The sequence below is a fragment of the Budorcas taxicolor genome, chromosome 1 (genome assembly GCF_023091745.1).
Source record: "Budorcas taxicolor isolate Tak-1 chromosome 1, Takin1.1, whole genome shotgun sequence".
Classification (NCBI taxonomy): Eukaryota; Metazoa; Chordata; class Mammalia; order Artiodactyla; family Bovidae; genus Budorcas; species Budorcas taxicolor.
Window position 1 is genome coordinate 103,081,982 of NC_068910.1, and position 24,199 is coordinate 103,106,180.

At 39.7% G+C, this 24,199-nt stretch overlaps 1 protein-coding gene across 1 annotated transcript in view; it reads left to right on the plus strand.

The window, feature by feature from the left end:
• The window catches only part of ARL13B (ADP ribosylation factor like GTPase 13B), a 77,956-nt gene that overhangs the window by 14,572 nt on the left and 39,185 nt on the right, over nucleotides 1–24,199 (plus strand). Inside the window, exons 2-3 of the mRNA XM_052643417.1 lie at nucleotides 4,510–4,580; nucleotides 14,950–15,199. Coding sequence (XP_052499377.1) covers nucleotides 4,510–4,580; nucleotides 14,950–15,199 — 321 coding nt within the window. The remainder of the gene's footprint in view (nucleotides 1–4,509; nucleotides 4,581–14,949; nucleotides 15,200–24,199) is intronic.

Consider the following 24,199-nt stretch of genomic DNA (forward strand, 5'->3'; position numbering starts at 1 on the left):
TGTGCATATCTGAGGTTATTGATATTTTCCCCAACAATTGTGATTCCAGCTTGTGCTTCTTTCAGCCCAGCGTTTCTCATGATGTACTCTGCATATAAGTTAAATAAGCAGGATGACAATATACTGCCTTGACGTACTGCTTTCCCGATTTGGAACCAGTCTGTTTTTCCATGTCCAGTTCTAGCTGTTGCTTGTTGACCTGCATACAGATTTCTCAAGAGGCAGGTCAGGTGGTCTGGTGTTCCCATCTCTTTAAGAATTTTCCACAGTTTGTTGTGATCCACAAAGGTTTTAGTATAATCAGTGAAGCAGAAGTAGATGTTTTTCTGGAATTCTCTTGCTTTTTCCGTGATCCAACAGATGTTGGCCATTTGGCCTCTGGTTCCTCTGCCTTTTCTAAATCCAGCTTGAACATCTGGAAGTTCTCAGTTCACATACTGTTGAAGCCTGGTGTGGTATAACTCCTGTTGGAGGAGGTTGCCATTAGCTCCATTTCATTGCTGAGCAGACAACCCACAAATTGGAGAGCAATTATACCAAAGAAGTTGTCACACTGTTGTAAAAGTTCTAGGGCCCACAGTAGATTTCCCAACTTGGGGATCTGGCAAAAAGACTGAGAACTCCGGGGAATTTGACTTTGAAGACCAGTATGATTTGATTACAGAACTTGCACAGGACTGGGGAAACAGACTCTTGGAGGGCACAAACAAAACCTTGCGTACACCAGGACCCAGGAGAAAGGAGCAGTGACCACACAAGAGACTGAGCCAGACTTGCCTATGAGTGTCTAGGAGTCTCTGGCAGAGGTGTGGTGGGTCAATAGTGGCCTGCTGCAAGGTCAGGGGCACTGACTACAACAGTCTTGGGAGCTGTGGTGTGCTGGCATAAGTCCTTTTGAAGGAGGTAGCCATTACTCCTACCATAGTTTGGCCTGAGGCCAAACTACCAGGAGGGAACAAGGCCTCACCTTTCAGCAGAAAACTGGATTAAAGATTTACAGAATAAAGAAAACCAACAGAAAATGGGGATTTGTCCCCCAAAGTAATTGTTTTGGTTATGGTGATGTTTGAAACACTGTAGATCTTGGAATAAATAATTCAAGAGCAATTGAATTAACTTTAATATTATGGTCTAATTCATTATGTATTTAGTAACTTAAATTATCCAAATATTGTTTGTGCTATATCATCCATATTTTTGGATAGCCATTTATTATTTTTGTTTAGGAAGTTATTTTGTACTTTAATCTTGTACTTTGATAGTAGTAAAATTATATTCTACGTATCTCAAAGCTTCCTTAAGAAGTAAACATATTTTTCAGTTAGTGATGCAGGTAAAACTTTCACATGGATAGAAGCAGCTAGACCTCACCTACTCCCTCAGCTCCATAAATTCATAGTCTGCCGCATGCCTCTGACATTTCCACTGACCCCATCTCTGGCTGACTGGGAATGGGGTATGAGAAGGCTGCTAACTGACTTACCACTGACTCCAGTGTAGACACACTTTCGTTTATTCCTCATGGTGGATATAGGGATGGTTGAAGCATTTAGAAAAGACTTAGGCTCCTGGATAACAGAGGAAATTGGCATGTTCAGTTCAGTTAAGTCGCTTAGTTGTGTCCGACTCTTTGCGACCCCATGAACTGCAGCACACTAGGCCTCCCTGTCCATCACCAACTCCTGGAGTCCACCCAAACCCATGTCCATCGAGTTGATGATGCCATCCAACCATCTCATCCTCTGTTTTCCCCTTCTCCTCCTGCCCTCAATCCTTCCCAGCATCAGGGTCTTTTCTAATGAGTCAGCTCTTTGCATCAGGTGGCCAAAGTATTGGAATTTCAGCTTCAACATCAGTCCTTCCAATAAACACCCAGGACTGATCTCTTTTAGGATGGACTGGTTGGATCTCCTTGCAGTCCAAGGGACTCTCAAGAGTCTTCTCCAACACCACAGTTCAAAAGCATCAATTCTTGGGCGCTCAGCTTTCTTTATAGTCCAACTCTCACATCCATACATAACCACTGGAAAAACCATAGCCTTGACTAGACGGACCTTTGTTGGCAAAGTAATGTCTCTGCTTTTTAATATGCTGTCTAGGTTGGTCATAAGTTTCCTTCCAAGGAGTAAGCGTCTTTTAATTTCATGGCTGCAATCACCATCTGCAGTGATTTTGAAGCCCAGAAAAACAAAGCCAGCCACTGTTTCCCTGTCTATCTGCCATGAAGTGATGGGACCAGATGCCATGATCTTAGTTTTCTGAATGTTGAGCTTTAGGCCAACTGTTTCACTCTCCTCTTTCACGTTCATCAAGAGGCTTTTTAGTTCTTCTTCACTTTCTGCCATAAGGATGGTGTCATCTGCATATGTGAGGTTATTGATATTTCTCCCGGGAATCTTGATTCCAGCTTGTGCTTCCTCCAGCCCAGCGTTTCTCATGATGTACTCTGCATATAAGTTAAATAGGCAGGGTGACAATATACAGCCCTGACGTACTCCTTTTCCTATTTGGAACCAGTCTGTTGTTCCATGTCCAGTTCTAACTGTTTACCTCCTGACCTGCATACAGATTTCTCAAGAGGCAGGTCAGGTGATCTGGTATGCCCATGTCTTTCAGAATTAATTGACATGAAGAGTTAATTTCACTCACAAAATCCACAGTCCTCACCATGGCTTGCCAGGCCCACCTGATCTGGCTTCTGAGGTGTTTCTAACCTCCTGTCTTTCTTCCCTACACTGCCCTGACTGGGTTTTACCACACTGGCCTCCTGGCTGATTCTGGAACATTCTAATGTCAACACCTCCCGACACACGTACCATGCCCACCGCCTTAGTGCCTTGGCCCCCACTGTGCTCTCTTTCCTTCCTTCAAGACCTTGCTCAGACTTTACCTCCTTTCTCAGTGCGTCCTGCCCTGATCGCCCTGTATAAAGCTTCTGTCCACCTCCACCCTGACTCCTGCTCCCCTTTATCCTTCTCTATACTTTTTTCTGTAGTATTTAATCACCTCTAGTTTAGGATATAACTTGTAATTTACTTGTTCCTTACATTTATTATTTGTCTCCTGCAACTAAAGTATAAGTTAATAAGGGAAGAGTGTATCATTTTTTTGTTTTTCATTGTTGTTGTGGTTATTTTAATAAGCAGGTGTCTCAGTACCTAGAACACTGGTGTATGGTATACAGAAAATGTTTAGTAACTATTTGTTTAATAAAGTCTAGCTCCAGGAAAGCCAGGCTTAGCCAGATGGAAAACACCCTTCTTGCCATCTAAGTTCTGTTTTTCTAACCCTTCTTGGAATGATTGCCCATGAAGAATGACTGTATTTGGCAGAAACCCTGCCTCCACTCCATGGAAATGTGGCCCAATTATACTGTGATTTTTCTCTCTATTCCCAAGTGTGTGGTGTTAATAAGTGGTCTCATCACTTGTTATACTAAGCAGTAGTTAAGCCTGGAACAGAAATGGGCTTTAGTGCTGGACTTAATCCCCAGGATACTAGGACCTGTGTGGTAGGTTTGTTCCTTTATAACCTGTCCCAGGTTTAAGAAGTTCCTAGAAGTTAGGTGCATTAGGTTCTGGTTCTGACTGTAACCAGGCTTCCTTGGTGGCTCAGAGGTTAAAGCGTCTGCCTGCGATGTGGGAGACCTGGGTTCGATCCCTGAGTTGGGAAGGTCCTCTGGAGAAGGAAATGGCAACCCACTCCAGTATTCTTGCCTGGCGAATCCCATAGATGGAGGAGCCTGGTGGGCTACAGTCTACGGGGTCGCAAAGAGTCAGACACGATTGAGCGACTTCACTTTCACTTTCTGACTGTAACCAATTCATTGTCTTAGCTTATGATTCTAGGCTTATGCTTCTTCAGTTGTAAAATTGAACTGGATTGTGTTTTTTTCCCTTACTCTGTGAAGTTTAGCTATATCATCAAAAAAATATTAAATTTTCTAATTTAGGAACCTTCTTTTAAAATACATTAGATCTTAGGTTAATAATCATGTTACTGTACTATAAGATTTGTATTTGGTAAGGTGCTACATATATAAAAGCAATTGAGTGTACTAGTAGTGTATAGAAGCTAACCTAATTCTTTTCTTACATAATTTCACTGGAAAAAACAAACTTTTGCTAATGGTTAGAATTCTATTAACTAGAAAATTGAATCTTTAGATGTGATAAATAACTCATGTTCTAGAATCCATCTCTCTCTCTCCCTTTCTCTCTTCTTCCGTTAATTTCTTCTCTACCCTTCAGGTTATCTACTGTACAGTTTCTGTTTTTTTGTGCTTAGAGAGCAAAAGGATGGCACTTTACAGGTATTTTTCAAGAATTTTGCTTTTTGAATATATATTTTGTTCATCATTGTACCCCTTAGCATTCAGCATATTGACTTGTACATAGTAGTTGCTTCTTAAGTATTGCTTGGATGAATGTATTTGCCTTTATTCCCCTCCCTCCCCCATATTTAATTCACTCAGAAGGTGATTTTTTTTAAAATTTTTATTATTTTAAGAAAGGTGACTCTTGTGATGGTGGGACTTGATAATGCTGGTAAAACGGCGACAGCGAAGGGAATCCAAGGAGGTAAGCTGAAAAAAAATTATTATTGAATTATTCTGATTTATTTATTTAAATTTCTTTATTATGTATTCATTGGGTAGAGATATTGTGTACTCTATTACTTTATATTCTTAGTGTACTTGTGTCTAATATGGTGAATAGACCAGCCTGTTCTGTTTCATATTTGAATGAATGCAAAGATATGGAGACTCCTTGAGGTCTTTGATCAGCTAGGAGGAGTCATAGCTGTCTTCTAGCTAGTAGGAACAAAAAAGTGTAAAAAGGACATGCCCCTGCTATTAAGGATGCATATCATCTACATTGTTTTGGCCAGAATTTAGTTAATCAGCTACAACTCAGTGAAAGAAAGGAAGAAATACAGATAGCCAGGACAGCTCTCTTTGTATCTCTTGATTTTTTTTTTCCCAATATGATGTGTGTTTTTTACACTTATGTTAAAGATACATTGAAGGGTTTTATGTCATTTATGTTACATCTCATTGAACGTATTTATTTAGTCTTAATTTAATGCTTTGTAACTACAATATAGAAGTTGCTCTACTAGTGAGTTTGTTGTGTACCCAGAAGAGGAAGCATGAGCCATGCATCTTAAGGGTATGAATTGGGAAAAAACCTAACATATATTTGTTTCTGAAAATAAATGTTGCAACAAAGATATGTGTGACAAACAGGGAACTTTTACTTGGGAAGGTTTATGAAAGAAAATTGACACCTTGCAAAACTTGTTGTTGGAAAGAAATGTTTTGTCACCCCCAATTCTGTTTTATAATGTTAGATACAAACTATATGTTTCTTTCTTTTTTTTTTTTTTTGGCTGCACTTCATGATGTGTGGTATTTAGTTCCCCAACCAGGGATTGAACCTGTGCCCCCTACATTGAAAGTACAGGATCTTAAATGCTGGACCACTAGGGAAGTCCAACAAACTATATATTATTGTTTGAAGCAGTCTTCTAAAGGCTTTTTGTACCCCTCATGCAGTCACTTAGGTTATATCCTTGAAGAACTGTCACCGTCTAAATCAGGGGCACTCAATATGTCAGCAAATTTGGAAAACTCAGTAGTGGCCACAGGACTGGAAAAGGTCAGTTTTCATTCCAGTCCCACAGAAAGGCAATGCCAAAGAATGCTCAAACTACCGCACAATTGCACTCATCTCACACGCTAGTAAAGTAATGCTCAAAATTCTCCAAGCCTGGCTTCAGCAATACGTGAACCGTGAACTTCCAGATGTTTAAGCTGGTTTTAGAAAAGGCAGAGGAACCAGAGATCAAATTGCCAACATCCGCTGGATCATGGAAAAAGCAAGAGAGTTCCAGAAAAACATCTATTTCTGCTTATGCTAAAGCCTTTGACTGTGTGGCTCACAATAAACTATGGAAAATCCTGAAAGAGATGGGAATACCAGAGCACCTGACCTGCCTCTTGAGAAACCCGTATGCAGGTCAGGAAGCAACAATTAGAACTGGATATGGGACAACAGACTGGTTGCAAATAGGAAAAGGAGTGTGTCAAGGCTGTATATTGTCACCCTGCTTATTTAACTTCTATGCCGAGTACATCATAAGAAACGCTGGGCTGGAAGAATCGCAAGCTGGAATCAAGATTGCCGGGAGAAATATCAGTAACTTCAGATGTGCAGATGACACCATCCTTATGGCAGAAAGTGAAGAACTAAAGAGCCTCTTGAAGAAAGTGAAAGAAGAGAGTGAAAAAGTTGGGTTAAAGCTCAACATTCAGAAAACGCAGATCATGGCATCCGGTCCCATCACTTCATGGCAAATAGATGGGAAAACAGTGGTAGACTTTATTTTTTTGGGCCCCAAAATCACTGCAGATGTTGATTACAGGCATGAAATTAAGAGACGCTTACTCCTTGGAAGGAAAGTTATGACCAACCTAGACAGCATATTAAAAAGCAGAGACATTACTTTGTCAACAAAGGTCTGTCTAGTCAAGACTATGGTTTTTCCAGTAGTCATGTATGGATGTGAGAGTTGAACTTTGAAGCAAGCTGAGCACAGAAGAATTGATGCTTTTGAACTGTGGTGTTGGAGAAGACTCTTGAGAGTCCCTTGGACTGCAAGGAAATCCAACCAGTCCATCCTAAAAGAGATCAGTCCTGGGTGTTTATTGGAAGGACTGATGTTGAAGCTGAAATTCCAATACTTTGGCCATCTGATGCGAAGACCTGACTCTTTTGAGAAGACCCTGATGCTGGGAAAGATTGAGGGCAGGAGGAGAATGGGACGACAGAGGATGAGATGGTTAGATGGCGTCAGTGACTCAATGGAGATGAGTTTGGGTAAACTCTGGGAGTTGGTGATGGACAGGGAGGCCTGGCATGCTGCGGTTCATGGGGTCGCAAGAATCGGACACAACTGAGTGACTGAACTGAACTGAATTGAAATATGGTTTTCAAGTTTCTTCTGTAAAGACCGAGATAGTAAATATTTTATTTTTTTAAATTCATTTATTTTTTTGGCCAAACTGCATGGCATATTGGATCTTAGTTTCCCAATCAGGGATTGAATCCATGGAGTCTTAACCAGTGGACTGCCAGGGAAATCCCAGATAGTAAATACTAATATTTTAGACTCTGAGTGTCTTATGGTCCCATTCCCAACTACATAGTTCTGACACATTGGTTTGATAGGAGCCATAGACAGTATGTAAAAAATGAGCATGACCATGTTACAATGAAACTCTCCTTATAGAAACTAAAATTTGATGTGTTATGACATATCCTTTGGAATTGTTTTGGAATTATTTTAAAATGTAAAACGTGTTCTGTTCTTGAGGGCCATGTAAAAACAGGTGGCTATCCAGATTTGGCCTGCAGTCCATGAAGCCTTATCCAAACATCCTCTCTTTTATTACCTTCAAAACCTTAGGTTCAAGGGAACAGCATCTAGGAACTTGCTAATAAATCCATCTGATTATTTGGATGTACTTAGAATATTCTCTTTCCATCAGGTCTTTTTTTTTTTTTTTCTAAATCACCCCTCTATATATCTATCAGTGTCATTTTCTGAGCTTAGAAAACGTTCAAGGTGTCATGTCCTGAACAAAAAAGTCAAAGCTGCGTTCAACTCTGAGCTGCCTTATGACTCTGTTTTTGTTCTTCATTTTTATTTACTCTTCAGCCGGTGACTGATTTCTTACCTTTTTTTCTCTTCTAAAGAATCCAGTTATATAGAACTAGTTGGGAGTTTTCCTAGGATATAGGTTTGATTGAGCCTTTTGATGCCTTTGTTTTCTGCTTATACTGTTCCCATTTGCCTTATTAAAGAGAAATAAACTTTTCCTTAAAGACAGAACGTCTGCTTATCTCTAAAGACAGTTGTTTGTCATGTTGTCTCCTTTAGGAAGTCCCTTCTGGTCTCCTGGTGCCCTCACCCCTTATCACCACCATGAATACAATTGGCTACTACTATTTTTGTCTACTCCTGTTTGTATATAATATGTGTATCAGTGCTTAATTGCTCCTCTATTTATGTATTTCTTTACCTCTCCAGACTGTACATTCCCAAGGGCAGTTTTACTTGTTTTGGTGTCCCAGGTTAGTCATGCCTTGCTGCTGCTGCTGCTGCTGCTAAGTCGCTTCAGTCGTGTCCGACTCTGTGCGACCCCATAGACGGCAGCCCACCAGGCTCCCCCATCCCTGGGATTCTCCAGGCAAAACACTGGAGTGGGTTACCATCTCCTTCTCTTAATACGTAAAAGTGAAAGTGAAGTCGCTCAGTCATGTCCAACTCTTTGCGACCCCATGGACTGCAGCCCACCAGGCTCCTCTGTCCATGGGATTTTACAGGCAAGAGTACTGGAGTGGGGTGCCTTAGGATATAGTAAGCCGTTTTCCTAAAACATTTCTCCCATGGCTTCTACTCTTTAGCTTATTTATGGCTCTTCTCGTTTTTTTTTTTTTTTTTAATTAAAAGCAAATTTTATTGTATATTTCCTCCTTTCTTTTGAGATAATTTTCCTCTCTTACTGTATTGTGATCAGCTAAGTCCAAACCCTAGTGTTTCATCTATGATTTTATTATAGTTTCCTGGAGGACAACAGAGAATGAGATGTCTGCATGGCATCACCGACTCGATGGACACGAGTTTGGGTGAACTCTGGGAGTTGGTGATGGACAGGGAGGCCTGGCATGCTGCGATTCATGGGGTTGCAAAGAGTCGGACACGACTGAGCGACTGAACTGAACTGAATCTAAAAGTATTTTCCCTATCTTCATTTCATTCATTCATCTTCTCTTCTTCATGGCTGTTAAAGTGATTGCATTAATAGGATATAGGTTCGATTGTACTAAAAAGCCTAAAATAACAGTGGCTTAACAAAATAGAGATTTATTTCCCTCTCATGTAATAGCACAGGCAGAAGTAGTTTAGGGCTGGCATAGCAGCTGTATGGTATTAGGAACTCAAGGTCCTTTTCCTATTTGCTTTGCCATTCCTAGTATTTTCCTTGCCAACCTGGTCCAGGACCAACCTGGACTCAATACTACGTATGTACTTCAGCCAGAAGGAAGAAGTAAAAAGGATAAAAGGAGACTGTCCTCCTTTTTTTATCAAAGCGTGTGACCCAGAAGCCACCATATCACTATAGTTCACAGGCTGTTGGCTGCAACCTGTGGTATTCTAGAGCTGGCTCCTACTTGCTCATATTGGCTCATAAAGTCAGTGAAAGCCAATTAGGTACCTCTTTGTCCAACTTTATGGTCAGGTGCCTCATATTGGTAATTTCAAAGTAGCCATAGTGGTAGTATTTACAGCATGAAAATTGACAAATACTATATATCAGAGTTCCACAGCCTCCAAAGTCAATTAAAGATTTAACAGTGATAGCTTATGGTGAACGGTGTCAGATTCTTCATCTCCGAAGAAGATTTAGCTTTGGGCTTGATCAGTCAAGAGCTTTTGTGTAGCAGAGTTTTATTAAAGTGTGAAAAAGGGACAGAGAAAGCTTCTGACATAGACATCAGAAGGGGTCAGAGAGTGCTCCCCTCACTAGTCTTTCAGTTCAGTTCAGTTCAGTCGCCCAGTTGTGTCCGACTCTTTGCGACCCCATGAATCGCAGCACACCAGGCCTCCCTGTCCATCACCAACTCCTGGAGTCTACTCAAACTCATGTCCATTGAGTCGGTGATGCCATCCAGCCATCTCATCCTTTGTCGTCCCCTTCTCCTCCTGTCCCCAATCCCTCCCAGCATCAGGGCCTTTTCCAATGAGTCAACTCTTTGCATGAGGTGGCCAAAGTATTGGAGTTTCAGCTTTAGCATCAGTCCTTTCAGTGAACACCCAGGACTGATCAAGTCTTTAGCAAGGGAAGTATATACTTTTTAATTAATTATTACAGCAAATCAAAAGAATGTCTCAAGGTTGTAAAATTTTACCAGACCCACTCCCACAAGTTACATTTTAGGATAACAGGATTAGAATTTAATAATAGAAAGAACCTACCAGACCCACTGGGGATGGAATTCCAGTTGAGCTATTTCAAATCCTGAAAGATGATGCTGTGAAAGTGCTGCACTCAATATGCCAGCAAATTTGGAAAACTCAGCAGTGGCCACAGGACTGGAAAAGGTCAGTTTTCATTCCAGTCCCAAAGAAAGGCAATGCCAAAGAATGCTCAAACTACCTCACAGTTGCACTCATCTCACACGCTAGTAAAGTAATGCTCAAAATTCTCCAAGCCAGGCTTTAGCAATACATGAACTGTGAACTTCCAGATGTTCAAGTTGGTTTTAGAAAAGGCAGAGGAACCAGAGATCAGATTACCAACATCCGCTGGAACATCTAAAAAGCAAGAGAGTTCCAGAAAAACATCTATTTCTGCTTATGCTAAAGCCTTTGACTGTGTGGATCACAATAAACTGTGGAAAATTCTGAAAGAGATGGGAATACCAGAGCACCTGACCTGCCTCTTGAGAAACCTATATGCAGGTCAGGAAGCAACAGTTAGAACTGGACATAGAACAACAGACTGGTTCCCAATTGGGAAAGCAGAATTTCAAGGCTGTATATTGTCACCCTGCTTATTTAACTTATACACAGAGTACATCACGCAAAAGGCCAGGCTGGAAGAAGCACAAGCTGGAATCAAGATTGCCAGGAGAAATATCAGTAACCTCAGATAATGCAGATGACACCATCCTTATGGCAGAAAGTGAAGAAGAGCTAAAGAGCATCTTGATGGAAGTCAAAGAGGAGAGTGAAAAAGTTGGCTTAAAGCTCAATATTCAGAAAACTAAGATCATGGCACCCAGTCCCATTACTTCATGGGAAATAGATGGGGAAACAGTGGCGACAGTGAGAGACTTTATTTTTTTGGGCTTCATAATCACTGCAGACGGTGACTGCAGCCATGAAATTAAAAGATGCTTGCTCCTTGGAAGAAAAGTTATGACCAACCTAGACAGCATATTAAAAAGCAGAGACATTACTTCACCCACAAAGGTCCATCTGGTCAAAGCTATGGGTTTTCCAGTAGTCACATATGGATGTGAGAGCTGGACCATAAAGAAAGCTGAGCACCAAAGAATTGATGCTTTTGAACTGTGGTGTTGGAGAAGACTCTTGAGAGTCCCTTGGACTGCAAGGAGATCTAACCAGTCAATCCTAAAGGAAGTCAGTCCCGAATATTCATTGGAAGTACTGATGCTGAAGCTGAAACTTGGGCAACTGATGTGAAGAACTAACTCTTTGGAAAAGACCCTTATGCTGGGAAAGGTTGAAGGCAGAATGAGAGGGGACTCAGAGGATGAGATGGTTGGATGGCATCACTGACTTGATGGACATGAGTTGGAGTAGGTTCCAGGAGTTGGTGATGGACAGGGACGCCTGGCCTGCTGTAGTACATGGGGTCACAAAGAGTCAGACACAACTGAGCAACTGAACTGAACTGAAACCTAATTACCTCCCAAAGACCCCACCTCCTTATACCGTCACCATTGGGAATTAGGATTTCAGCAGATGAATTTGGCTAGGACATAACCATGTAGTTTATTACACCTTTACACTGTCCCCTCCAGACTTATTCACAGACCATGTAAGTTCTTACATTATTTCCATTAATATTATGTCTCTCTGAAGTGTACTGGATATTCTGTGAGGGTAGCAACCCTATTTTATTTATCTTTACATTTTAATACCTAACAAGGTTCTGGTACTGAGTAGGTTATTCTGAATATGTTATTTTTCTTATTTCTTCCTCAGGACAGTTGACTTATTTTTGCTGATAATTTTAGGGGAGAGGGGGAGTACCTTTCAATTTGTACTTAAAGATAGCTGTCGGTTTTAACTGTGAAACCAATTCTGGTCTGGACTAGATCTACATTTTTATTTTTATTTTATTTATTTATTTATTTATTTTAGTTCCACATTTTAAAATGTCTAGTATAATTCTGTTTTTGGAATATATGTCTGGTTATATTGTTTCTAAACTTGCTTTTTTCTCCCTCTAGATAAGGCAGGTCTTTTAAAAATGTGACTTGTGGTTGTCTTTATTAACTTTCTAGGGAGCTGTCTAAACTGTAATAAGATGCTTGCTGAGAGGCAGTGGTACATTGCAAGTCTGTTTCTCAGTCATACCTAAGCCTAAAAGCAAATGCCTTTGAAATTTATTTTTGTAGCAGCAAATGTTTTGCTGAATGTGGGAATGATAATACCCTCTAAACCAGTTTTGTTCAGTAGAGCTGTTTGCAGTAATGGACATGTTCTACATTGGCTTTGTTCAGTGGGGTGGGCCACTAGTCACATGTGACTCTTGAGCACTTTAAATGCAGCTAGTACAACTGAGGAACTGAACTTTTGATATATTTGATTTAACTTTGAAATCCTCATGTAGTTTGTGGTCACTGTATTGACTTTATAAACAAAGTTCAGGGGAGTAATATTTGTTGTGAATTCCATGATGATGTGGGGAAGGAAATGGCAACCCACTCCAGTATTCTTGCCTGAGACATCTCACGGACAGTGGAGCCCTGGTGGGCTGTAGGCGGTGGGGTCACAAAGAGTTGGATACAACTTAGCAACTAAACGATAGCAACCACAGTGGTGAGTGAATGGAGGAGACAGACATGAAGTCTGAACTCTTCTCTGTAACCATTGAGTCACTTGCATCTGTTAATTGCTCATGCATTCTCTCTTGCCCTGCTTCTATTTTTGTTTTGTTTTCCTGCCTCTCTAAAAAATGACTGTCACTCTCATTTTCAGTAAGTTCCAGATACTTTTACAAAGATGAATCTCAATAATGGACTACTTTAGTCATCTCATGGCTTAGAGGGTAAAAAGTCTGCCGCAGTGCAGGAAACCCAGGTTCGATCCCTGCATTGGGAAGATTCCCTGGAGAAGGAAATGGCAACCCACTCCGGTACTCTTGCCTGGAAAATCCCATGGATGGAGGAGCCTGCTAGGCTACAGTCCATGGGGTCGCAGAGTTGGACATGACTGAGCGACTTCTCTTTCCTTTTTCCTTTTTAGTCATCTCAATTATATTATTAGTCTGCTGAAATGCCTGTGGCTCCCAGTTCTGTCTTCAGAACCCTCTTCAGTGTACATTCAGTATTAAAGATCTGCTCCAACTGCAGTGTTCAGCTTGTTTGTGTGTCTTGCCTTTTCCATTTCCTTTACTTAGATCACTGACCTGACTGTTTAAATTCAACCTAGCTTTAAGGTCAGACACGACTGAAGTGACTTAGCAGCAGCAGCAGCAGCAGCTTTAAGGTCTAGGTTTCAGCTCCTAGTTCAAGGCTTGACCCTTAGTGATCTTTTTAATCTCTTGTTGTCATTACCATTCCTTGGCAGTTATAATTGTATATATCCTGTACTTCTTTGTGCTGTCATATGCAGACGTACAAAGCAATTCAATTATAATTTATGAAAATATCCTGTATTCTTTTCTTGTAGAAAAAAATAAAATCTACTCTTTACATTTATAAGCTGTCCTTGAAAGTTTCTTTATTCCAATTATAGCTTTTATTCGGTTAATTAAAAAAGAATGGTCCCATACTCTTCATTGTTGTCAGTTGCTAAGTTGTGTCTAACTCTTTGTGACTCCATCAACTGCAGCATGCGAGGCTTCCCTGTCCTTCACTATCTCCCATAGTTTGCTCAAACTCATGTCCATTGAGTCAGTGATGCCCTCCAACTATCTCATCCTCTGTTGCTCCCTTCTCCTCCTGCCCTCAATCTTTTCTAGCATCAGGGTGCTCTCCCCTGAGTTGGCTCTTTGCATCAGGTGGCCAAAGTATTAGGGCTTCTGCTTCAGCATCAGTCCTCCCAATGAATGTTCAGGGTTGATTTCCTTTAGGATGGACTGGTCTGGTCTCCTTGCAGTCCAAGGGGCTCAAGAGTCTTCTCCAACACTGCAGTTCCAAAGCATCAGTTCTTTGGTGCTCAGCTTTCTTTATGGTCCAACTCTCACCTCCATACATGAATAATGTAAAAATCATAGCTTTGACTATATGGACCTTTGTGGTCAAAGTGATGTCTGCTTTTTAATATGATGTCTAAGTTTGTCATGGACAGAGGAGCCTGGCGAGTTACAGTCCATGGGATTGCAAAGAGTCAGACATGACTGAAGTGACTTAACACACAAATACTAAGTTTGTCATAGCTTTCCTTCCAGGGAGCAAGCATCTTAATTTTGTGGCTGCAGTGACCATCTGCAGTGATTTTGGAGCCCAACAAAATAAAGTTTGTCACTGTTTCCGTTGTTTTCCCATCTAGTTGCTGTGAAGTGATGGGACCGGATGCCATGATTTTAGTTTTTTGAATGTTGAGTTTCAAGCCAGCTTTTTCATACTCCTCTCACTTTCATCCAGAGGCTCTTTGGTTTCTCTTTGCTTTCTGCCATGCTCTTCATAGCTTCTCCCATTGTTTGGTTGTTTTAAACTATTCTCTAAATGTTTAGTTTTTCTTTATAACTGTGTGTGGGTTGTAATAGTCCCTGGGGATGGCCGTGGTGTTGAAAGTTGAAATTTTTATTGTCTGTAACTTGGAGAATCTGTAGCCTTAAAGGCAAAGGTTCATTTGTTTATTTATTCTACAAATACTTATTAAGTATCTGTTATATTGTAGGCGTTATTTTAGGACCTGGGGTTATAGCAGTGAAAACAAACAAGCAAACAAAAAGCCCTGTCTGCAAGGAGTGTAAATTCTAGTTGGATATTGTATAGTATCTACCTTTCCTCCAAACCAGTTTGCTTAGATGTAATGCTTATTATGTAAACAAATAATAAATATTCTATTTAGTTCTAATATATGATGAATAATACACTTATGCCATTTAAGTTGTGAAGTTAAATTAATGTTACTAATTTGAAGTCTCAAGATTCTTTTTCTTTATATCATTTGAAACAGAATATCCTGAAGATGTAGCCCCTACTGTTGGATTTTCCAAAATTGACCTTAGACAAGGAAAGTTTGAAGTCACCATCTTTGACTTGGGAGGTGGAAAAAGAATTCGAGGAATCTGGAAGAATTACTATGCTGAGTCCTATGGGGTAATATTTGTTGTGGATTCAAGTGATGAAGAAAGAATGGAGGAAACAAAAGAGACAATGTCAGAAGTGCTGAGACACCCTAGGATATCTGGAAAGCCTATATTGGTGTAAGTAATGTTGGTGTTGGGCTTCCATGGTGGCTCAGACAGTAAAGAATCCACCTGCAGTTGGGGGAAACCTGGGTGTGATCCCTGGGTTGGGAAGATCCCATGGAGGAGGGCGTGGCAATCCACTCCAGTATTCTCGCCTGGAGAATCCCCATGGACAGGGGAGCCTGGTTGGGTCCATGTGGTTGCAAAGAGTCGACACGACTGAGCGACTGAGCTTGCGCGCGATGTTGGTTATTGTAAACAAAGAAGCAGCAGCATTAGTCATTAAAGAAATCTCCCTAAGTTACAAAACACTGAAAAAGTGTTGTCACAGTCTCACATAATCAAATGTATGTAATTTACTGGGAGTTGTTAATATACCAAGGCTTTGTTATAATGCTGTCTGTAGGGATTAAGGGCAGAGGCTGTGTAAAGAAAATATCTTATAATTAGATCGTCTGGATTTTCAAATGTGAACTCTTTGTTTTATTTGATAATTTACTCTTGTCAGATTTTGCAGATGGTCTGTTAATGAGGTTCTAAAATGTTTTTCAACTTATTTTCCTCTTTTAGTAACGTTTAGGTTTTGCCTCTTTTTTTTTCCTTGAGTATTCTTGTTTGAAACTTACTTAGGTGGTTTATTTTTCTAAGGCCACATTGATTTCTCAGTTTTTACTTTTGTATTTCCAATCTGAGCATGTGATCTGTGTTGTTATCAGTGTGCGATCTGTGTTGTTATCAACTTAGTCATAGGCTTAGCATCATTTTCTTCAGCTGCTTAAACATTAAAAAGTTGAACAACAAAGCCTTTTTGCACTGTCTGCCCTCATAGCATTTCTGGAGAGTAAACACAAGGTGGTGCTATGACTTTGAGACATAGTCAAGTGAAAAGTAGTTGAAATTGCTCTTAAAATTGAGTAGGTGCTATGTGTTCTCTTGCCTTCTTGTCCTTTTCTCTCGTTCTCTTGCAATTCATGACTAATGATTGAATAAGAAAAAACAAAAAACTAAGCAACCTATCAACATGGTTAAATGGTAAAGTGTAAGCAAACTGTCTCTGTGGTCCTCAGTAATAAGTGAACATTTTTAAATGAGGCAGTCTGAAAACTCTGATTACAAAAAATAAACTGTTATTGTAACATTTATTGTTAAGCTTATACTATTTAATTTTTATACTTCTAACTAATTAGAGAAGTTATTTGATATAATTAATTATTTTATTGAATCTGAAAGAAACTTTAATAGACATGTATACAAAGAGTAAACTTTGTTGAACCCCATAGGCTAAATTAGTCTCTACAAATGTTGAAGCAGAGAACCAGTGACTTATAAACAGTACTAACAAATGATGTTCATTTGTAAAATAATTGAGTGTGCTTTTTAACCCAGTAGTCATTTATTTATTCTTTTTTTTCATGTATTCTTTCATGACTTCATTCACTCATACAAGTAGTAATTCAGCAAATATTTGTTGCATCCACTATACGCTAGGCATTGTTCTGGTATAGGGATCCATTTAGTTATAGGGATACATTTGAGAACAGCAACAGTAAAACTCCATGTGTGATCTCAGGAGCTTACATTCTAGGAGGTGAGACACATAATAAATGTAATAAATAAATTGTATTGTACATTAGGTGATTAGTATATTGAAAACAAAATAAGTAAAAGAAGATCAGGAATCCTGTAGTGGTGGTGGTGACGGGCATGTTACTCTTAAAATAATCATAGAAGGTCTTATTGAGAAGATGACACTGGAAGTGAGAGTCAGTCATGCAGATGTCTGTGACAAAGCCCGAGGCAGAGCCATGCAATTGGTAAATGTCTGCAGTGTTTACTGTATGGTTTGATAACTGTCCGCAAGATACCTGCTTTGAGCTCTGTCACTTCTCTTGCAGAATTGGAAAAAAGGAAACAATTCACAACTAGAATGATTGCTCACAATTACAATTTAACTGTCAGTGAGATCTCACAAAGACATGAGAATTAATTATAGATCATATAATAGGTTTATGAAACATAAAATGGTTCACCATCTGAACGATTTTTCTTAAGGGAGTTTTACAACTGTAGAATTTTTGTTAATTAGGCTAAAGTTTTGAGAAGTGTGTGCTTCAAAAATGCGCACAGTTTACCAGAAAGTACATATTCTTAGTAAATTTAGAAGATGTAAGAAAGAATGAGGATAAAAAATGATTGGCCTATCATGCAAAGCCAACCGCTGCTATCATTTTTATGAGTTTCCTGTGCATATTTTTGTAAAACATGTAATGTATGTAGTGTTCATATAATATATACAATTTTCTATCCCACCCTTTTTTCTGTTTATAAATCCCTCTTTAATATCCACTTGTCTCATATTTGAAGGTTCTCCTGTTTACCTTTTTTGTCTCTGACCTACAGTGTTTGTCTTACTGATGTTAGCTGTTTTAATATTTGAGTCTCTTGACTCCTCTCTATTCCGTTTGAGGTCAACTCCTTTCAACCTTTGTTCACTTCTCCCTTGTGTTACTGATTACTCTCCAGACCAGTCTCCCTGCTAGCATCTTGCCTGTTCTCTAAGCTCTCCTCTACACTGAAGGCAGGAGCCCAAGCCCTTTTATTTGATATTTTTCAAATCACAGAACTGGTACATGCTTTCATAAGTGAAACAATGCAAGAATAAAGTACTTAAGAGCTCCTTTTTAAATGCAGATTTGATCATTTTACTTTTCCCTGGAGTCCACGTTGCATTCATAGCTCCTTGCAGATAGGAAAGTCTGTGTTTTATCATTGAGATAAATTACTCTAGCATAATAACTCAGATAATAACTCTAGCATATAATAGATAGGGCATTGAAAAGTAAGAGGAAAGGGTTGTAAGTGGCTAGTAAGTGGAAAGGGCCTCCAGTAGAGCCCTACTAAAGTCCATGCTCTGGGCTGGCAGGTATGGAGATGGAGGAAAAGCTACCCAATTAAGAGGCTGGCTACAGTGCTCCTTGTTGCACACAGCTGCTTCCTTCCTGCCATGGACATCTGGACTTCTTAGCTGAAAAATCCAGTTATGACATCTAATGTCTTCTGCTTGCCACTTTTCTGAGCCTCAGCTAGTGGATTTAGGATCTGCAAAGCTTCTCAGAACTCAGTTCAACCCCTTGATTATTTTTTCTTCCCATCCTCTATGAGCAGGGAACAACAGACCTGTAAGAAGATTCAGTCCTTCGACAGAAGGAAATAAACCGGACGAATTATCAGTAAAAACAAGGTTACAGATTGGTAGAGCAGGATTCATTCATGCTATGAGAAGCAGAGTAGATGACAGTGACAGCAGGTCCTGGACACTTCTCCAGCTCTGCCTGACTGGATTCTGCATACTGGTCTGACAGCGTGTGTTGTTGCACATAAAGTCTCAGTCACGTGTCATTTCATGTCATAGACTTGAGGGTTCTCGGGAAAGGTCAGAATCACAGATCACTAGGCTTCTGTGCTTTATTAGCTTGGAAGTTCTGTTTGGCAGTTACGTAGTATTTACTTCTTAATCAGCATAATATTCTAGTCAGATCTCTGAAATAAGTGATGAAAAGTTGAAAAAACATGGGTTTAGGGAGAAAATGGAGCACCTAGAACCTGGATTCTAAGAGCTATTGTGAATTTATGACCCTGGCAAGTCACTTTGCTTCTTAGGGCTTAGTGGTTAAATGCTGTGCTGTGCTTAGTCACTCTGTTGTGTCCAACTCTTTGTGACCTCATACACTGTAGCCCACCAGGCTCCTCTCTCCATGAAGATTCTCCAGGCAAGAATACTGTAGTGGGTTCTCATGCCCTCCTCCACGGAATCTTAACCCAGGGATAGAACCCAGGTCTCTTGCATTGCAGGTGGATTCTTTACCAGCTGAGCTACCGGGGAAGCCCTAATGGTTAAATACCTCTTCCTTAATAAAAGTATCTGTAAAATATTGTATTCAGCTGTATATTATAATGTGAACCATAGTATAGTCTATGTGAAGAATCCATTTTGGTAAAAAGGTAGAAGTGATTTGTATTTCTTCTAAAGAAATTAAAAACAGATTTGATGTAAATATCTGCTCTAAGATATTAAATGTTACCATGTTATCGTGTTAAGTTGTTTATTTACCTAGAATAGAAAGCTTCTTTTCTCTCATATCTACTATTATAGAGATTAATTTGAACCTACACTCTGATTGGGTTTCCTTTGTGGCTCATCAGTAAAGAATCTGCCTGCCAATGCAGGAGACTTGAGTTCAATCCCTGGGTTGGGAAGATCCCTCAGAGAAGGAAATGGCAGCCCACGACAGTATTCTTGACTAGGAAATCCCATAGAGAAGCCTGGGGAGCTACAGTCCGTGGGGTCGCAAAGAGTCAGACACAACTTAGGGACTAAACAAAAACAATGTACTCAAATTAACTAAGGTTTGAAATATATTATCTACCCTCACTTTCCCCTCCACATACACATGCTTAACTTTAACCATTTATAACTTAATTATTTTGTTAAAAGCCTAATGCTACATAGTCAGATAAAGAAGACCTTTCCAAGAGAAAAAGTAAACAACTTTTGCAGTTGTATAAGTAGCACTGAAATCAGCAGTAATTTCAAAATTTAAGCTCAACATCCACCATAGAAGTTTTCTGTCAATAAAACAAGGCACTGTTTGTTGATTCCTTGCTACTGAGCTGGCAGATATTTTAAACATCTTAAGTTGCAATTTTCAGCAACCCAAGGTTACACTAATGTTATAAGAAGATGCATGTTCTTTCTGTATCTCTTCTTTCTAATATAGTCTTAAATGTTGCCCTTAGAGCGAATGTAAATTACCCTTCACTTTTTGTGGTTGAATCTCCTAATACTGCCAACTGAAATAACTCTGGAGATCCACTGCCTAAAATTTCCTCCCAGAATAATAACAACTCTTATGTGTTAGCACACTTGAACTCTTGGAATGGTGCCACTCTCTCCTTATGTACTGTCTGCTTTCCTGTGGAGTTATATGACCTAACTTAACTTTTAGTCAAACCTCATAAATTATATACTTCATACCAAAAGTGTTAAATGTATAGGAGATTCACTCAGGGAAGAAAACATAATATCTCTTTTATAATCTGATTAGATGTTATGAACATTTCAGGGAAAAAGAATATTTTGACCTAGAGGTCTTTGTACCACGGATGGCTTTCCAGATCCTCTGTAATCACGTACACAGTTCTGAGTGCTTGTGCATTTTTCTTGAGAGCAGATTCTAGCTCTCTTCAAATTGCTAAAGGATTTCATGACCAAAGAGGTTAAAAAAAAATGGCAGTGAGTTTTTATATTAGGAGAAACAATAACCAGGATTTTATCAGTTTTTGATAAGGGGATTTTTCAGCTTCTATATACCTATTTGACTCAGCTTTCTTCTAGACAGTAGTATGGAAAACTGTTAGTTTGAGTGATATTTTTTTCTTGTAAGTGCCCAAGAGAAGTTAATTAGGTTGTGGGCTATCCTAACACTGTCCTTAGAATTTAAGTCAAATGTACTTTTACAGAGTTACAGCTTTCAGTGAGAAATAGGAGAACCTGGGTCCTTTGTCAAATTCTGGAAACCCTCAAGTATGGGAGTGGGGACAACCTATATCATTTAATCACTTGATCTTTAGTTGTAGTGGTGAGTCCCTTAATTTACTGTCTGAAACCTCTACTCACTTTATAGGGCCCATTGGCTTAAGATTTCTTTTCTTTCAGTGGAAACTTAACCAAGCTGTCATCTTCATCAACCTTAGTTAGTTACACGGTAGACTTACCTCTGCATTACCTTGCTGAGGGCCACCTTTTGTCTCTTACGGCATCCAGCTTCACTAGTAGCTGTAGTTTACAGTAAAGGTTCTTAGCTGGTTGACTTCTCAAGTAATTTATGCTCCAAGAACCGGTAGACGTTCCTATCCTTTCCCTCCCCTGTCCCAACACACTCTATTATAAAACAAAACAATGAAGAAAAACCTGTTGACTGTGTTGTTGAGCAGCAAGATGTTTTCTAGGAATCACCTGTATCAGTATCAGACCAAGCTACATTTTTTTAGAGTGGGGCCAAGGATGCTTCCATTTTTGCCACAAGTTCTCCAGGTCTCTCTGATGCACAACAGAAATTGGGATCTACTGGTATAGGGGAAAGCATGGGCTCTGGAGTCAGCCAGGCCTTGAGTAATCATCTTGAGCTTCTATGTTTCCACTTGTAAATAAGGATTTTAATATTTATATTACATGAATTCTGAAATAATGTATTTAAAGCATCTAGTGCAGTTCTCTATTAGTGTTCTGTGCATGTGATTGTGGAATTGAATAGTTGCTGTTGATTGCTGATATGTGGTGCCCAGGTAGATTGAATTAAGAGAGCCAGTGTTAAAGTATCTTGTGTGATTTCAGGCTACCTGAAGCTTTTGATTTATAGAAACTGACATGGCTTAGTAAGAATGAGTCCAAGTGCTCAAAGTAGTTTTCACTATTTTTGTTATTGCATACTTTCTGAGCCAGTAGCTTCCTAATATTATGCTTCTAATGCTTAAGAATTTTTTCTTTTAAGGTAATTTTAAGGAAAAAGATGGCTACTTTTAATACATGTTGTGTGTGAATAAACAATATATTCAGCAGCTAATTAGTTAAATGTTGTTTTTGTTGCTTAATAGGATGCTTTTGAAGTATAACAATGAAATTGTATGTGGTATATCAGCTCAGTTCTGTTCAGTTGCTCAGTCATGTCTGACTCTTTGCGATCCATGAACTGGAGCACGCCAGACCTCCCTGTCCATCACCAGCTCCCGGAGTTTACACAAACTCATGTCCATTGAGTCCGTGATGCAATCCAGCCATCTCATACTCTGTTGTCCCCTTCTCCTCCTGCCCTCAATCTTTCCCAGCCTCAGGGTCTTTTCAAATGAGTCACCTCTTCGCATAAGGTGTGTGGTATATACACAATATACTGGACTTTCAATTTCAACATCAGTCCTTCCAGTGAACACCCAGGACTGATCTCCTTTAGGATGGACTGATTGGATCTCCTTGCAGTCCAAGGGACTCTCAAGAGTCTTCTCCAACACCACAGTTTAAAAGTATCAATTCTTCCACGCTCAGCTTTCTTTACAGTCCAACTCTCACATCCATACATGACTATTGGAAAAACCATAGTCTTCACTAGATGGACCTTTGTTGGAAAAGTAATGTCTCTGCTTTTTAATATGCTGTCTAGATTGGTCATAAATTTGCTTCCAAGAAGCAAATGTCTTTTAATTTCATGGCTGCAGTCACCATCTGCAGTGATTTTTGGAGCCCCCCAAAAATAAAGTCAGCCACTGTTTCCACTGTTTTCCCCATCTATTTCCCATGAAGTGATGGGACCAGATGCCATGATCTTCGTTTTCTGAATGTTGAGCTTTAAGCCAACTTTTTCACTCCTCTTTCACTTTCATCAAGAGGCTCTTTAGTTCTTCACTTTCTGCCATAAGGGTGGTGTCATCTGCATATCTGAGGTTATTTATATTTCTCCTGGCAATCTTGATTCCAGCTTGTGCTTCTTCCAGCCCAGCATTTCTCATGATGTACTCTGCATAGAAGTTAAATAAGCAGGGTGACAATATACAGCCTTGACGTACTCCTTTTACTATTTGGAATCAGTCTGTTGTTCCCTGTCCCGTTCTAACTGTTGCCTCCTGACATGCATACAGGTTTCTCAAGAGGTAGATCAGGTGGTCTGCTAGTCCCATCTCTTTCAGAATTTTCCACAGCTTATTGTGATCCACACAGTCAAAGGCTTTGGCATAGTCAATAAAGCAGACATAGATGTTTTTCTGGAACTCTCTTGCTTTTTCAGTGATCCAGCGGATGTTGGCAATTTGATCTCTGGTTCCTCTGCCTTTTCTAAAACCAGCTTGAACATCTGGAAGTTCATGGCTCACATATTGCTGAAGCCTGTGATATATGTGATATATCACTGTCCTGTGAATCTTTCTGTGGTTGTCTTGTATTAAAAGGAGTATGTTGATATATAAATATTACTATAGAAAATTGCTATTTTCTGAAACCATCTGTATATAATTATGCTAATGAATAATAAATAGTACTTGATTTTCTTAGTTTTCATAATAAACAGTTTAGGAACAATTACAAATAAGTATCAGTAAGGCACTACGTAAAAGGATATAGCACAGCTTTAGAAGGGACAGAAGAAAAACTCACCACCTGATTAGCTGGGGAGTTTATCATTAAATTTATCTTTTTTTTTTTTTTTACCATCTGAGCCACCAGGGAAGCCCTAAATTTATCTTTTTTATATGTTCCTTAAACATTTGACGGAGAAGGCGATGGCACCCCACTCCAGTACTCTTGCCTGGAAAATCCCATGGACAGAGGAGCCTGGTAGGCTGCAAGTCCATGGGGTTGCTAAGAGTCAGATACGACTGAGCGACTTTCCTTTCACTTTTCACTTTCATGCATTGGAGAAGGAAATGGCAACCCACTCCAGTGTTCTTGCCTGGAGAATCCCAGGGACGGGGGAGCCTGGTGGGCTGCCGTCTCTGTGGTCACACAGAGTTGGACACGACTGAAGCGACTTAGCAGCAGCAGCAGCAGCAGCAGCAAAGTATAAAACTCTTCAATTTATTTATATTTTATAAATTGAAATTATTTTATAGTGTTGTTGCTGCTAAATCGCTCAGTCATGTCCGATTCTTTGCGCCCCCATGGACGGCAGCCTACCAGGCTCTTCCGTCCATGGAGTTTTCCAGGCAAGAGTACTGGAGTGGGGTGCCATTGGCCTCTCCATTTTATAGTGTTAGGAGATACATATACACACACATACATACTGATATTTCTCTTCTTCCTTAATTCCATGGGGCTTTTAGTTTATAATTTTGCCCCATGGTTTTCTAAGGAAATAAAAACTATCATATAAGAACTGTCTCATTTTTCCCACCACCAAGTTTGCTCAGTTATCTGCTTTTATTCCTAACCTTACCTTCCTTCCTATAATATAGAAGATGTGTTGCTACTCC